Here is a 13,733-nt window from a genome sequence, read left to right as displayed (position 1 = left end):
CCCCCAAAATGGGTGATTCTTTTTGGGCCATAAGTATTGCGCGCCCGGCGGACAACGCTGAATACTTCTGACGAGCACTGTAGATAGGCAAAGTATGTGGAAGGTATTAAGAATATATGGAGTGGTGGGGAAATTATTGAGTGCTGTGAAGAGTATGTACGAAGGAGCTAGGGCTATGATGAGAGTGGATGGTGAGCTGAGTGAGTTCATTGATCTCAATGTAGGACTGAAACAGGGTTGTGTGATGTCTCCATGGCTGTTTAATATATACATGGATGGAGTTGTAAAGGAGGTGCAAGGTAGGGCAGTGGATGGGGGGATGGCTCTAATGAATGAGGGTGAGATTTGGAAGATTCCGGTGTTGCTGTTGGCTGATGATACAGTATTGTTGAGTGAAGATGAATGGGAGTTGCAAGGTTTGGTGAATGAATTCGAGACAGTGTGTAGGAGGAGGAAGCTGAAAGTTAATGTAAACAAAAGTAAAGTTATGGTGTTTGAGAGGAATGAAGTCACAGAATGTACAGTGAGGTTGGATGGTGAGGATATGGAGAATGTGAGTGCATTCAAGTACTTGGGTAGTGTGATGAGTAAGGATGGAACTTTGGGGGATGAAGTGCGTGAAAGGGTACAGCAGGGAAGGAAGGTTGTTGGTTCACTGAAAGCAGTGATGAGAAATAGGGAGGTGAGTATGGAAGTTAAGAAGTCACTGCACGATAGTATTGTGATTCCTACCCTGACGTATGGAAGCGAGGCGTGGACCTTGCAAGAGGGGAACAAGTCAAGAGTGAGAGCAGTGGAAATGAGTTACTTGAGAGGAGCATGTGGAGTGACGTGGAGGGACAGGTTGATGAATGAAGACATGAAGGAACGCTGTGGGGTGGATGTGGATGTGGTTGGGAAGATTAGGAGAAATACACTGAGGTGGTTTGGACATGTGACGAGAATGGAGAATGAACGACTAACTTTGAGGGTTTATGTAGGTGAGGTGGAGGGAGGGAGAGGGAGGGGTAGACCAAGGATGAGGTGGAGGGATGGAGTTGAGAGGTATATGAGGGAGGGGAGGGTGAGTTGGGGGGAGGGTAGTTAAATGGTGGGTGACAGAGCGACTTGGAGGCGTTTTGTCTGTGGCCACCGTTTGCGGGATTAGGGCGTCGGGCTATAGATAGATAGATAGATTTTATTTACACTGTGTTATGCACTGTCACTTGCAGTAACTTATAAAACTATTTTCCACTGTTCACTTATATTTACATTCATTGCTTTCACTTGCTGTTTACACATTATTTACATTTCTATTTGCACTGTTTTACTCACCAGAAAGATCGTAGTCACTCTCTATCATTTTCATTGACGAATTAGCCATTTCACATTCCACAGCAGTCACTTAGCCCTTTACCCCTTTCCACACGAGGTTTACTGGGGGTAGAGGTCACAGGGCCCTTTGCATGGGGCTAAAAAGCGGCGGAATTGGACAGGCGCGAATCCGACTTGCTTTCACCTTGAAAGACGACAATAAACTGAATACAGTGTGGTGGCCTGCCTAGGGGGAGTGCAATGCTGCCAATGTCAGCGTGGTGACAGCTGCTAATACATACACTATGAAATGATTGGCAGGAAATCTAGACAATACATAATAAATTATGTAGTACCAGGTGAATGTAAATATCACTTAGGCTTCTCCCTTCCTTTCTTATATATATTTTTATTATGAGAATATATTATACATCATATTTCAAGGGGAAATAAACAGCGAAAATTACCGAATGAGTGCACGTGAGGTGTTGTCAGGTGATAATTAGCCAATTCCAGGTGTATGGCACTATTATTTACCTTATTTTTTTTTTGTATATATTATTTGGTATAAGAATAGGGCATAGGGCTTATTTCAATGGGTGAAATCGGTGGAAAATTCCAGGGAAGATTTACTTAGCGTAGCACGGCCTGGCAGGCGAGAGGAGAGGGTAATGGAGGGGAGGTAGGGAGGGGAGTCAAGAACGGGGAGAAATGGCAAAATTGTCAACAATGGATGGGAGTACAGATGAGATTAGGAGTGCTGACTAGTGTTGGACATTGGCAGTACTGATAGATGATACAAGGCACCACTTGAAAGCCCGGGCGAATTCAAAATAACACAGAATCACGAAAGTGACACCCCGCGATATGATCCCGTGCTCCCAAGCGTTACAAAAGTGACGCCCTGTGGTTAAGGGGTTAAGCCAAAGTTAGGGTTGGTTTTGCTTAACAGATGATTGTTAGGTTAGGTTATGCTGTATATGTTAGGCTGTTATAATTTTTTATCACCATATAGGTTCATACTCACCAAATTATCTGACACCCGGTCTGAAATTTGTGTTTAGTTTGACTTAATAAAAGTTCAGGATTCAGAGCAAAAATTGCTAAAGCTGGCGGAAGTGTTTCACCTCTAGCTTGACAACTCGCCTCGACAGACTTCTGTTTTGTGTAAATATTGATTTATAATGCAAATACATTTGCTTTGTTCTTTAACCCCTACATGCTGGGGGGTTTCCGATGTTGCACGCTCCTCCCTACGGTGGATTTCCATGATTTTCGAAAAAATACCCTTACTTCAAACCCTAACATCTGCCAAACTGTAACAGCTAGAGAAAAATATTAACCCTTACATGCCGGGGGTTTTCCGATGTTGCACGCTCCTCCCTACGGGGGATATCCATGATGGAAAAAAATACCCTTAATTCAAACCCTAATATCTACCAAACTATAACAGCTAGAGAAAATATTTAAGGTATATAAGAATCACCAACTCTTCCTCTTTCAAATGAAAGTATCCCCAAGTCTCTAGGCGGTCCCGTCAATGAGTAAGGATAAGTTAAAGTTCAAAGGATAGTGGGAAGACGCCTGCGACTATACACGTCAACCGGCATTGCTCCGCGCCCAAAATCGTGACTACTATACATGTTAGCTGACGGTTAGGGGTTAAAAATACATAAGACTCACCAACTCTTCCTCTTTCAAATGAAAGTATCCCCACGTCTCCAGGTGGTCCTGCCGATGAGTAATGATAAGTTAAAGTTCAAAGGGTGGCGAGAAGATGCTTGCGGCTATACACATCCACCAGCGTTGCTCTGCGCCCAAAATCGTGACAACTATATACCGTACATCAACTGGCGCTTAGTGGTTAAATCAATATCTACACAAAATGGAAGTCTGTCAATGCATGTTGACAACTGAATGGTAAATATCTTCTAACTTTAGCATCTTTTAGCTCTGAAACCTGATTTCTTATTAACCCGTCACGTCCCGACAACATATGGGTACATCACAACTTTTTTTCACGTTGAGACCCAATGACGCATCAGTACATTCTGCAATTGCGAGGTCCATCATTTGTACATTTTTCAAGTTTTGCGGGTGATTTTTGGTAGGCATATGTGGAAGACCTTCCTCTACTAGCTGCCAGGCAGCGACACTGCCTCACCCTGCATGACCCCTGCTTGCCACTGTCTCGGCAACTCACCTGTTAGCAGTGACATGGCCAGTAAAGACATGTCGCACTACAGTCTCTCGGACGACGAAATTCAAGCCGCCCTTGATGCCTTCACAGGTGAGAGTGATTCCCCAATCGATGACAATGTGGAGGACAAAGATTACATGGCGTCGGAGGAAGAAGCAAGCAGCAGTTATGAAGAGGTACCGTCACCAAGGAAGGTGCAGTATGTTGATGTGTTCGGTGAGTGAAACAGTGCATATATCACCTATATTATTGTGTGAAAACCAATATATTCTTGTACTACATATAAATTTGTACCAAATGAACAAATATGTACCTATTCTGAGTGGTTTGCAATAGTGACCCCTACCACAGAAAATATGACAGCAGCAGCACATGCCCAGAGAAGACAGTACCAGGTGTTCAGAGAGACACTTGTATAGTGCACTTATAAGCTCAGGTAAGCACTTTTTTTTGGTATTTCCCAATTTTTCTTATAAAAAGCGGAGGTTTGACCCCAAAAAATAAAAACTAAAAAATCTGCCGGGATTGGGGAGGGGTATCGTAGGTGAGAAATCACCTGGGATGGGGCTGGTTAATAGTCATATTAGAAGCAAATTTTTGACTGAAATTCTGAATGCATGAACCTGCATGGTGATAAAAATTATAATATTTTCTAATTAAAAGTGCCGATTTGGTAAATGACTGCCAATTTGGTATTTCGTCACACCACTTCGCAACAGTAGGAGTTGCCCTTTATGATGGGGTACTCCTGATGCGCTGCTCACTGCCACAGCTTCCTGGTTTTCATGTCTCATGGAATGGAGATGAATCGTTTTTCTGGTGTGATTCTACTTGTGTTCTTGCACAGTGGAACAAAGCACCAATAGTGGTTATTTGCTGACTTGGCCATGACGAAGCAGAGCTTGGCTTATCAGCAGAACCACAATCGCACAGCTTAGCTGGGGATTGCAGTTATGTTTTGTCTCTGGGCTTGGTGGGTTTATAACATAACAGCCACTTGAGGCTCGTGTTGCCATCAACCTCTTTTTGTGTAACTTTGAAGACTTATATCTCCAAATTTTTACTTTGGTTGTCAAATTAACTACTGTATATTATAGAATAATTCAGCACATTAATCACTTAAATAAATTGGTTACTTAAAAAAAAAAAAAAAAAACTCAACCAGTCCATGGTGGGAAAGGAACAAAGGTCACTGGCATATTTACATAACCTTACTCTACCATCCCAAGCACTCAGGTGGTTACTTCATCTCGGATGTTTTCACTCATTTCTCTACATGTGTTATTGGCACATGCACTGTAGTTTTGTGAATTCTTCTGCAAATCATAGCAAATCACAGGATGGGTTTAGGAAGCTAAAAAACACATTGCCAGGTGCACCAGACAATTCTCTTCACATCTGTAAGAAAAAGAAACTGATTTTAGAACTTTGAAAAAAATGGTCCTGAGGCCAGCCAGGGGAGCACGCAAATTTCTGAAGGCATGGCCATTGAGGGGTTAAAGCAAATCAATGAAGATGACGGTTGTAAAAATAACGTTAACCCTCTCGGGAACCATAAGTTTTCAGTTTGTTTTGGGGAAACACACACACACACACACACACACACACACACACACACACACACACACACACACACACACACACACACAGCTGAAACCCACAAACATTTCCGCAGACCCCGGAAATTGGTTATATTGGTATAAATAATATACCATCATCTTCGTTGGTGCTAATACTATAAGCTAATAAATACAAACAAAGCTGATGAGTAAAAGTACAGAAAGGCAGTGAGAATAAACTTGTTCAAGAATACTAAATAGCTTCAAATAACTTCCCAACATCCTAGTGCAAAATTTTGCCCGCACCGTGCAAGAGCTAAGCATATGTCTGGATGCAAAATTTCACCAGCTTGCTCATGATGTTTTTAAAATTATGATATGATCAATAGCATTCAATTAAACTGCCAAAAACTAAACAACTCACTGGTGGCGATGCAGGGATGGTGGGAGAGGGCGGTGCACTAAGCAGGGGTAGGGGAGGGAGGGTTACGGGATGGGGAGGAAGATAGGCCTGGCAGCACTGAGCTTGGAGGGGGATGGAGGAGGGACAGGGGGTGAGAAGTGGGAGCGGCGTCGGGGACTTGGACCATTTGGTGAGGGAACTGGACGGCCATATTTGCTCATCTTGTGGGTTGCGGTCTGTATTATTTGAGTCCCAGCAGAATTTTCCAAGTGATCTGGGCTGCTGGGGGATGTTGACCATTTGGTAGAGAGCCAGACAGTCATTTTGCTCTGCTTATGGGTTATGTGCCTGTATTATCCTTGCACTGGCTGAACTTTCTGAGTGATAGGGGCGGCTTGAAAATTTTGAATGCTTGGTAGGGAAGGAACTGGACAGCTATTTTTGCTCAGCTTGTGGGTTCTGTCTATTACCCACGTGTGGCGGGAGAGGCTGGCCAGCCACCCACTTTTTTTTTTTTTTTTTTTTTTTTTTTTTTTTTTTAGGTCAACCTGATGCCAATGTTGGTGCTGTTACACTGGGATACAAAGAAATAAATCCGGATACGAATTTAATAGAGGCAATGCCTAACATGTGGATAGTGAGCGTCTGGATAATCGAGTGATTACTGTGCTCTCATTTAAAACAAGGAAGATTACATCTTAAATCACTGTTTACCTGCATCCACCCGGTGATATCTTTACATCTTACTGAAAAAACAAGGCACATGCCAAGCATTTGCAATCCACACTTGCTTTGTAATAACAAAGAAATACTGAATCAGTATTGTGAATTGTGTACTGCTGATCTACTAGAAAATTTGGCTGTGGATAAACTTATTTGCCTCTTGGTTTTGTTATTATCAGCATTTGCTGGAGTATTAAATCATCTTACTCATTTATTGTCCTTTCACTGAAATCATAATAGGTTTGACATTATTTTTAATACCTTCACTTTCAGTATTCACAGTATACCAGACTTTATATTAGTTGTACCAACAGCACGTTCTATATCATCGTGGTCACTAAATGAGAATGTGTGGAATAATGATGTCACAACTAATGTGGATTTCAAGGCAACTCTGCACAAAGCATTCTCAGTTTACGTGCTGGTTTTCTAGTGGGCAGACAAATTGTGCTGTGTGACACTCTCCCCCACCACCACCACCATCACTGAGTGCGTAAGCCATTGCTGCTATGTCTAACAGGCCAGCCATTACCAGTACTTAATTATTTACTCCAAATACAAAGAAATCAGGTCAGTCGATTATGCTGGGGCAGAAAATCAATTTGTTGGATGCACTGCACTGTGGCAGTGGCACTTCAAGTGTTAGGCCCCAGTTTGGAGTAGAGGGAGGGCACTAGTGACATGAGGCAGCAGGCATTATTCTCGTACACACTGTACCATGCGTTAAAGATGCCATTCATCTCCTGACCTCAGTGCAGGGAACGACTGTTACTAATTTATCATCCTGATGTATGCTTTTCGTAAATGCTAGTTAATAAAAACATTTTTACTACTCTGTGTTTCTTTTAGGTGCCAGACTATCTTATTCCCATTAAAACAACACTCTGATTTTGCGTGAAATTAATTTAGGTGACCTCCCGAGGAATCTGTTGTGTTAAATAGATGTTCTACTGTATAAGAGCATATTTGATTATGCCAGACAGCTGAGTAGAAAACATATGTTATTCATTTTGTTTGTTTGTTAAAGGGTATTTTTTCCATTATAAAAGCAAGTGTTTTGTCTGTAGATAATGAGGCAGCAGGGGCAAGTTACAATAGTCTCATATCACACTAAGTTGGGACTGGATGTGGGAAAATATGGTAACATGGGAGGGTTGGAATACAGTATAAATCTGACAAGATCCAAATTTGGTATGGGGTACTTTTGGGGTGAATAAAATGTCTATCTATCTGTCTATTGCCAGACACCTCAATCCCGTTCGGGGTGGCCACAAACAAACTGCCTCCACGTCGCCCTGTCCCCCGCCATTTCACTGCCCCGCTCCCTACTCACACCCCCCTCTCTCATATATCTCTCCACCCCATCCCTCCATCTCATCCTCGGCCTCCCCCTCCCTCTTCCCCCCTCCACCTCACTCACATACACTCTCTTCGTCAGTCTTTCACCCTCCATCCTCTCCACATGGCCAAACCACCTCAGTGTATTCCTCCTAACGCTTCCTATCACATCCACACCACAACGCTTCTTTATAACCTCATTTGTCACCCTGTCTCTCCATGTGACTCCACAGGCTCCTTTTAAATAACTCATTTCCACTGCTGTCACTCTTGACTTGTGTCCTTCCAGCAACGTCCAAGCTTCACTTCCGTACGTTTGAGTTGGTATCACAATACTGTCATGTTGTAACTTTTTCACTTCCATGCTCACTTCCCTGCTTCTTATCACTGCTTTCAAAGAACCAGCAACCTTTCTTCCCTGCTGTACCCTTTCAAGCACTTCACCCTCCAAACCTCCATCGTTACCCATTACACTACCCAAGTACTTAAACATACTCACATTTTCCAATTCCTCACCATCCAACCTCGCTGTGCATTCACTAACTTCACCTCTCTCAAAGACCATCACTTTACTCTTCCCTACATTCACCTTTAGATTCCGTTTCTTACACACTCTCCCAAACTCATCCAGCAAGCCTTGCAGCTCTCCTTCGTCTTCACTCAACAACACAGTATCATCTGCAAACAACAGTACAGGGAGTTTCCAAACACTACCCTCTCTCACCAAGGCCACTCCAACATCCACTACCCTACCTTGTACCTCTTTTATTACCCCGTCCATATACAGATTGTATAACCATGGAGACATGACACATCCCTGTTTCAACCCAACCTCCAAAGAGAAAAATTCACTTAGTTCACCATCCACAGTCACTACAGCCCTAGCACCATCATACATGCAGTACTCTTCACAGCATTCAACAACTTCCCATCTACTCCATATATCCTTAATACTTTCCACAATCCTTGTCTCTCCACCCTGTCATATGCTTTCTCCAAATCCATGAAAGCCACATACAACTTCTTTCCCTTCTGTAGAAATTTTTCCACTAAAGATCTAAGAATGAATATCTGATCTACACAACCTCTTCCCTTCCTAAAGCCTCCCTGTTCTTCTCCAACAAATTCCTCTGTTCTTTTTCTAACTCTGTCAATAAGTATCCTACCATACACTTTTCCTATTATACTAAGAAGACAGATGCCCCTATAATTACCACACACTTCTTTTTCCCCGTTTCCTTTGTACAAGGGAATAATAATACCTGACTTCCAGTCCTCCAGGACTCTACCTTCCTCCCAGGCCAATCTGCACATTTTCCTCATCCATTCTACTACTATCTCTCCCCCATACTTCAGCATTTCACCACACACTCCACCAATTCCTGGGGCTTTCCTCAATTTAACTTTCTTCATTGCTTCCACAACTTCTATCCTACTGATTTCTTCCTGTCTTCTCACCTCCCTCCTTCTCCCAGCCATTCCCCAGCCACTTATACTCACATTACTTCCATCCTGTATGTTCAACAATTCCTTAAAGTGTTCCCTCCATCTGCTCACTTTTTCTTCCTTCTCCACTAGTAATCTACCATTTTTATCTTTCACTCCCCTGCTAACTTCACTTCCACCCTGTCTTACTCTTTTCACCTCTTTCCAGAACATTTTCTTACATTCCCTCCACTTTACACTCAAGTTCCTTCCAAATTCCTCATCCACTCTCTCCTTACTCTCTCTTACTAATCTTTTCACCTCTTTCTTTCTTTCTACATATAACTCTTCCACCTCTCAGCTTCTTCCACGCCCCTATTTCTCATCCATTCATTGTATGCTTTCTTCTTTCTTTTGTGCCACAGCCTGTCTCACCTCTTCATTCCACCACACTGTTCCTTGCACACCCCTCTGTCTTCTCTTCATCCCACACACCACATCACATACTGCACATATTTCTTCAGTAAATATCCTGCACACATCTTCCACATCCCCCATCTGCTCCAATTCATATTTGCCCAATTGTTCCTCCACTTCTCTCTTATACTCTGCCTTTTTCTCATCTTCTTGTAACCTTTGCTCTCTCCTTACAAATACTCCTTCTTCCCGTCCTTCCCTTCTTCTATTTCTCCATCCTAATTGGACCTTGATTCTGGCCACCACCAAGTAGTGGTCAGAAAGTCCACTTCCCCAACCTCTATAAGTTCTTGCATCCATTACACATTTTTGCATCCTTTCATCCACACATACATAATCAAACATTGCTTTCCTTTCATTCACTTCACCACCCACCCTTCTCATCACTCGCCATGTATACCTGTGGATCATTTTGTGCCTGAAGAGGGTATTGGCTATCACCAACCCCCTCCCAGCACAAATGTCCACTAACGCACTGCCATTCTCATATATCTCAGCAAGCACACCCCACTCAGCAACTATTCCATCCACCTTCACATTCCCTACTTTACCATTCATATCACTGATCAAAAACACTCTCTCATTCCTTCCAAACTTTTCCATGCACACTTACACATTTGTCCAGAACTCTTCTCTCACTCTGCTTGCACGATCTTGCGTTGGCGCATACACACACACAATCGCCCACATTTGTATTCCAACTTTCAATCTTACCCACACAATCCTTGACCCAACTGATCCATACTCTCTTATGCTCTTCTTCCATCTTTTACTCACAACTATACATACTCCTTCTTTTACCCTCTCATTCTCACCTACTCCTGCACATATACCCCATCCATACTCCCATTCTCTCACACTTTCTCCTGGCCATTTTGTTTCAGTTATTCCGCATACATCAATTTTCGCACCCTCAAGCACCTGGACAATCTCTCTCTCTTTCACCTCATCATTCGCTCCCCGTACATTCCACGTTCCGATTACCATGTCCTTTGTCCAGTCCTTGGTCGTCATCTCTTGATCAGTCCTTGTCCGAGGCTTCTTGTTTGTCTGTTTAGTTATTTGTTTTCCGGGGAGGGCCACTAACCCTCAGCCAACCCTTTTAGTCGCCTTTTACTACAAGCAAGGATACTGGGGGAGTATTCTTGAAAAAAAAAAAAACTTTATGATTTTGATATACATACAGTACAAGCAGTAGATTTGGAGATAAATAAAGTGTATTTCTACCTTTAATGGCCATTATATTTTATTAAATGATTGAAACAATGGATATTATTGAGTTCTGTTGTGTAGTTTCAAATTCATTTAAAGAAAAATAGTTTTTGTCTGAGTATTTTGAAACATGTTAATTATGCTTTAATGGAGATGAACATTAATTCTTGAATTGTTGTATGAAAAAAGTAAGTTCATAAACATAAAGAGTGTTAAGATGGCGTTGTGAAATGAAGTAACATTTTGTAAGCAAGTGGTTGTTTGTTTGTTTTGTTTTTTTGTACCATTCTTTTACATGAAAATAAAGAAACAAGTGGCTGATGAACAGTACTGAATAGAGATTCTGAATGGTGAGTGTGTATTTGAGTGAAAATGACTCAGTTCACACAACCTTTCTGCAGTCTTGGTCAAGATGAACCTTTTTTTTTTTTTTTTTTTTTTTTTTTTTTTTCCTGAGTTGCCCTTCCAGAATTACAGTAGAGTGTGTCTTTCACAGTGCAGCTTCTTAGATGCTATAGAATATGGTAAATCATAAGTTTATTTTGATAAATCCTTTTTACTGCCATTACTACAATATTTTTAGTTGGAGATGAAAGATTGGAACATAGCTGTTGGCAAGTATCCTCATTGTGTAGTTGTTATTGTAGCCCAAGGCTCAGATGCAAACTTGATGGACTGAGGCTAAAATTGGCTCTCTACAGTCCACACTCTGTTTTTAGATGGGGGGGGGGGGATTTAAGGCACATATGAATGATGAGCAGCAGAATTTATCTACTTACTTGATGTCAGTACCACCACTGGAAGGCATTCTTTTCCAGTACCTTAAACATGACAGTTTCTAGATGTTCTTCTGTGCTTTAAGCGAGGAATTGCAGTACTGTGTTATGTATGCAGTTGTTTGTAACTTGTACAGCTACTGGAGTACAGTATGTTTCATGGAATGTTAATATTTCTTGTCTTATACAGATTGTCTGGATGTAAAGGATGGTGAAGCTGCCTTACTTCAGACACCCATGGTAAGGAGTCTAACAGCCTCTTCTCCACCTGGTAAACATCCAGATACAATGAAATTATCAGTTGATGCACATCTCCAGACAACTGACATCAAAACACCCACAAGGTTTTCAACTAAAAGAGTCTCGGTTGATGCTGAGGAAGTTGATAAAACACCTGCAAAACCTTCAGCTAGGAGAATTTCATGTATTGTTAACATGGATGAAGTTGAACAAACACCTACTAGACGTTCAGCTAAGAGAACTGCAGGTATTACTATAGCTAACAAAGATGATCATAAACTTGGAAGACAGTCACCTGAAGCTACAGAGTTTGTCGATACATTTGATCAAACACCTACAAGAAGCTCGAGCAGAGTTTTAGTTAGTGCTGACATTGATAATGTTAAAATGACACACAAAAAATGCTCAATTTTGGAAAGAACATCAGTTACCGTTGATGATGACAAGAATTCAGATATGAGATCACAACAGAGGAGTGGCTCAGAGATCAGTAATAAGTCTCAGGCTCTGAATGATGCTGCTACCTCAGGATCGAACTCATCTGATAATAGAGATGTTGCTAATGCAGTAAAATCAAAACAGAAGCTATATGTACCTTCTGAAGATAATGAAAATGCTAAAACCAGTACCTGTACACTTGCAGGTCTAAAGAGCAATGCAGATATTCAGCCAAGCATTGCAGATGTCGAGTCATTCAGGGAGAAGACAGAATTAAGTAATATCAATTTTGATGACAAAAAATCATGTTTGCCAATGCATACAGAGAATCTTGAAGATGCAAGCAAGCTAGGAGAAAATGCAATTGCCTGTAAGGAGGAAAAACTTCAGTTAAAATTGGGTAGTTCTGATACAAATGGGTCTGAAAATGAATGTGATGTTGAAGACATTAACCATCAGGAAGATTATATAAATGTTCAAGGAAAGCCTAATGAAAATATAAAGAAACAAGGAGACTCAAAGGTGCAGACTCACCTTGAATGCATTCAAGTTGGTACTGAGCAAGATGCAACCCTGTCCAAAAATCTTGAAGTTGCAAGCAAGCTAGGAGAAAATGCAATTGCCTGTCAGGAGGAAAAACTTCAGTTAAAATTGGTTAGTTCTGATACAGATGGGTCTGAAAATGAATGTGATGTTGAAGACATTAACCATCAGGAAGATTATATAAATCTTCAAGGAAAGCCTAGTGAAAATATAAAGAAACAAGGAGACTCAAGGGTGCAGACTCACCTTGAATGTATGCAAGTTGGTACTGAGCAAGTTGCAACCCTGTCCAAAAATGAAGATGGAAAGAACAGTGAGAGCATAGCTTCATCTGGTCCTAATAACAAAGAAAATGAGCCTGTCCTTCCTGACCAAGCGGTTTCTACAACAGGTGGCCTTAATCTTCCATGTGAGAAGCCACAAGTGGGTAGTATGAGTGACGACCTTAATATTTCCCATGGAAAGGTATCAAAAAGCACCAGTAACACCCAAATGGTATTTGAGGACCAAAAAGATAAGAACCATCTTTTCATTACTGGACCAGAGAAAATAAAACCTGAGTTTAGCAGTGAGATTGTTGCACAGAAAGAGAAATTGCAGGACCCAAAGAATGTCACCCGAGGCTTACCAGAGTCTGGTAGATGGTGGAAAAAGGAGAAGAAAAGGTAATATACTAATATTAGTGTAAGAGAGTATGCATTAGTTGGTTCAAGGATTGTTTGGGTAAGATTGAAAGTAGGATTACAAATGTGGGCGATTGTTCTTACCTACCTAATTGTAACTACAGGAATGAGTCAGGCTCATACTGTCCCGTGTATTAAACCATTTTTATCGTACATAGCCTTAGATTTATGAATTGTTTTGGCACATATTTCAATGGTAGTGCATTCCAATGATCAGTTGCCCTATTTGGGAAACTAAATTTCCTTATATCTTTATCACCTCTCTTTTTATGCAGTTTTTTGCAGTGTCCTCTTGCCAGTGTTTCCCCATATGTTATATACTCAATTATGTCTATTTTCTCCTTCTGTGATATGCATTTATATAGTAAAATCATGTCTCCTTTTTTCCTTCTCTCTCATAGTGTTGGCAGATTCAGTTTTCAA

General features: G+C 41.4%; 1 protein-coding gene across 1 annotated transcript in view; it reads left to right on the top strand.

Moving 5' to 3' along the window:
* Window positions 1-13,733, top strand: part of LOC145411309 (uncharacterized) — a 141,429-nt gene that overhangs the window by 41,986 nt on the left and 85,710 nt on the right. Inside the window, exon 2 of the mRNA XM_080281331.1 lies at window positions 11,597-13,292. Within this exon, the coding sequence (XP_080137457.1) occupies window positions 11,644-13,292 (1,649 nt within the window). The 5' untranslated portion in view covers window positions 11,597-11,643. The remainder of the gene's footprint in view (window positions 1-11,596; window positions 13,293-13,733) is intronic.

This window comes from Coenobita brevimanus, chromosome 89 (assembly GCF_032717465.1).
Source record: "Coenobita brevimanus isolate Jiangsu-jjx chromosome 89, ASM3271746v2, whole genome shotgun sequence".
Taxonomy (NCBI): domain Eukaryota; kingdom Metazoa; phylum Arthropoda; class Malacostraca; order Decapoda; family Coenobitidae; genus Coenobita; species Coenobita brevimanus.
This window is presented reverse-complemented; position numbering and strand designations above follow the sequence as displayed.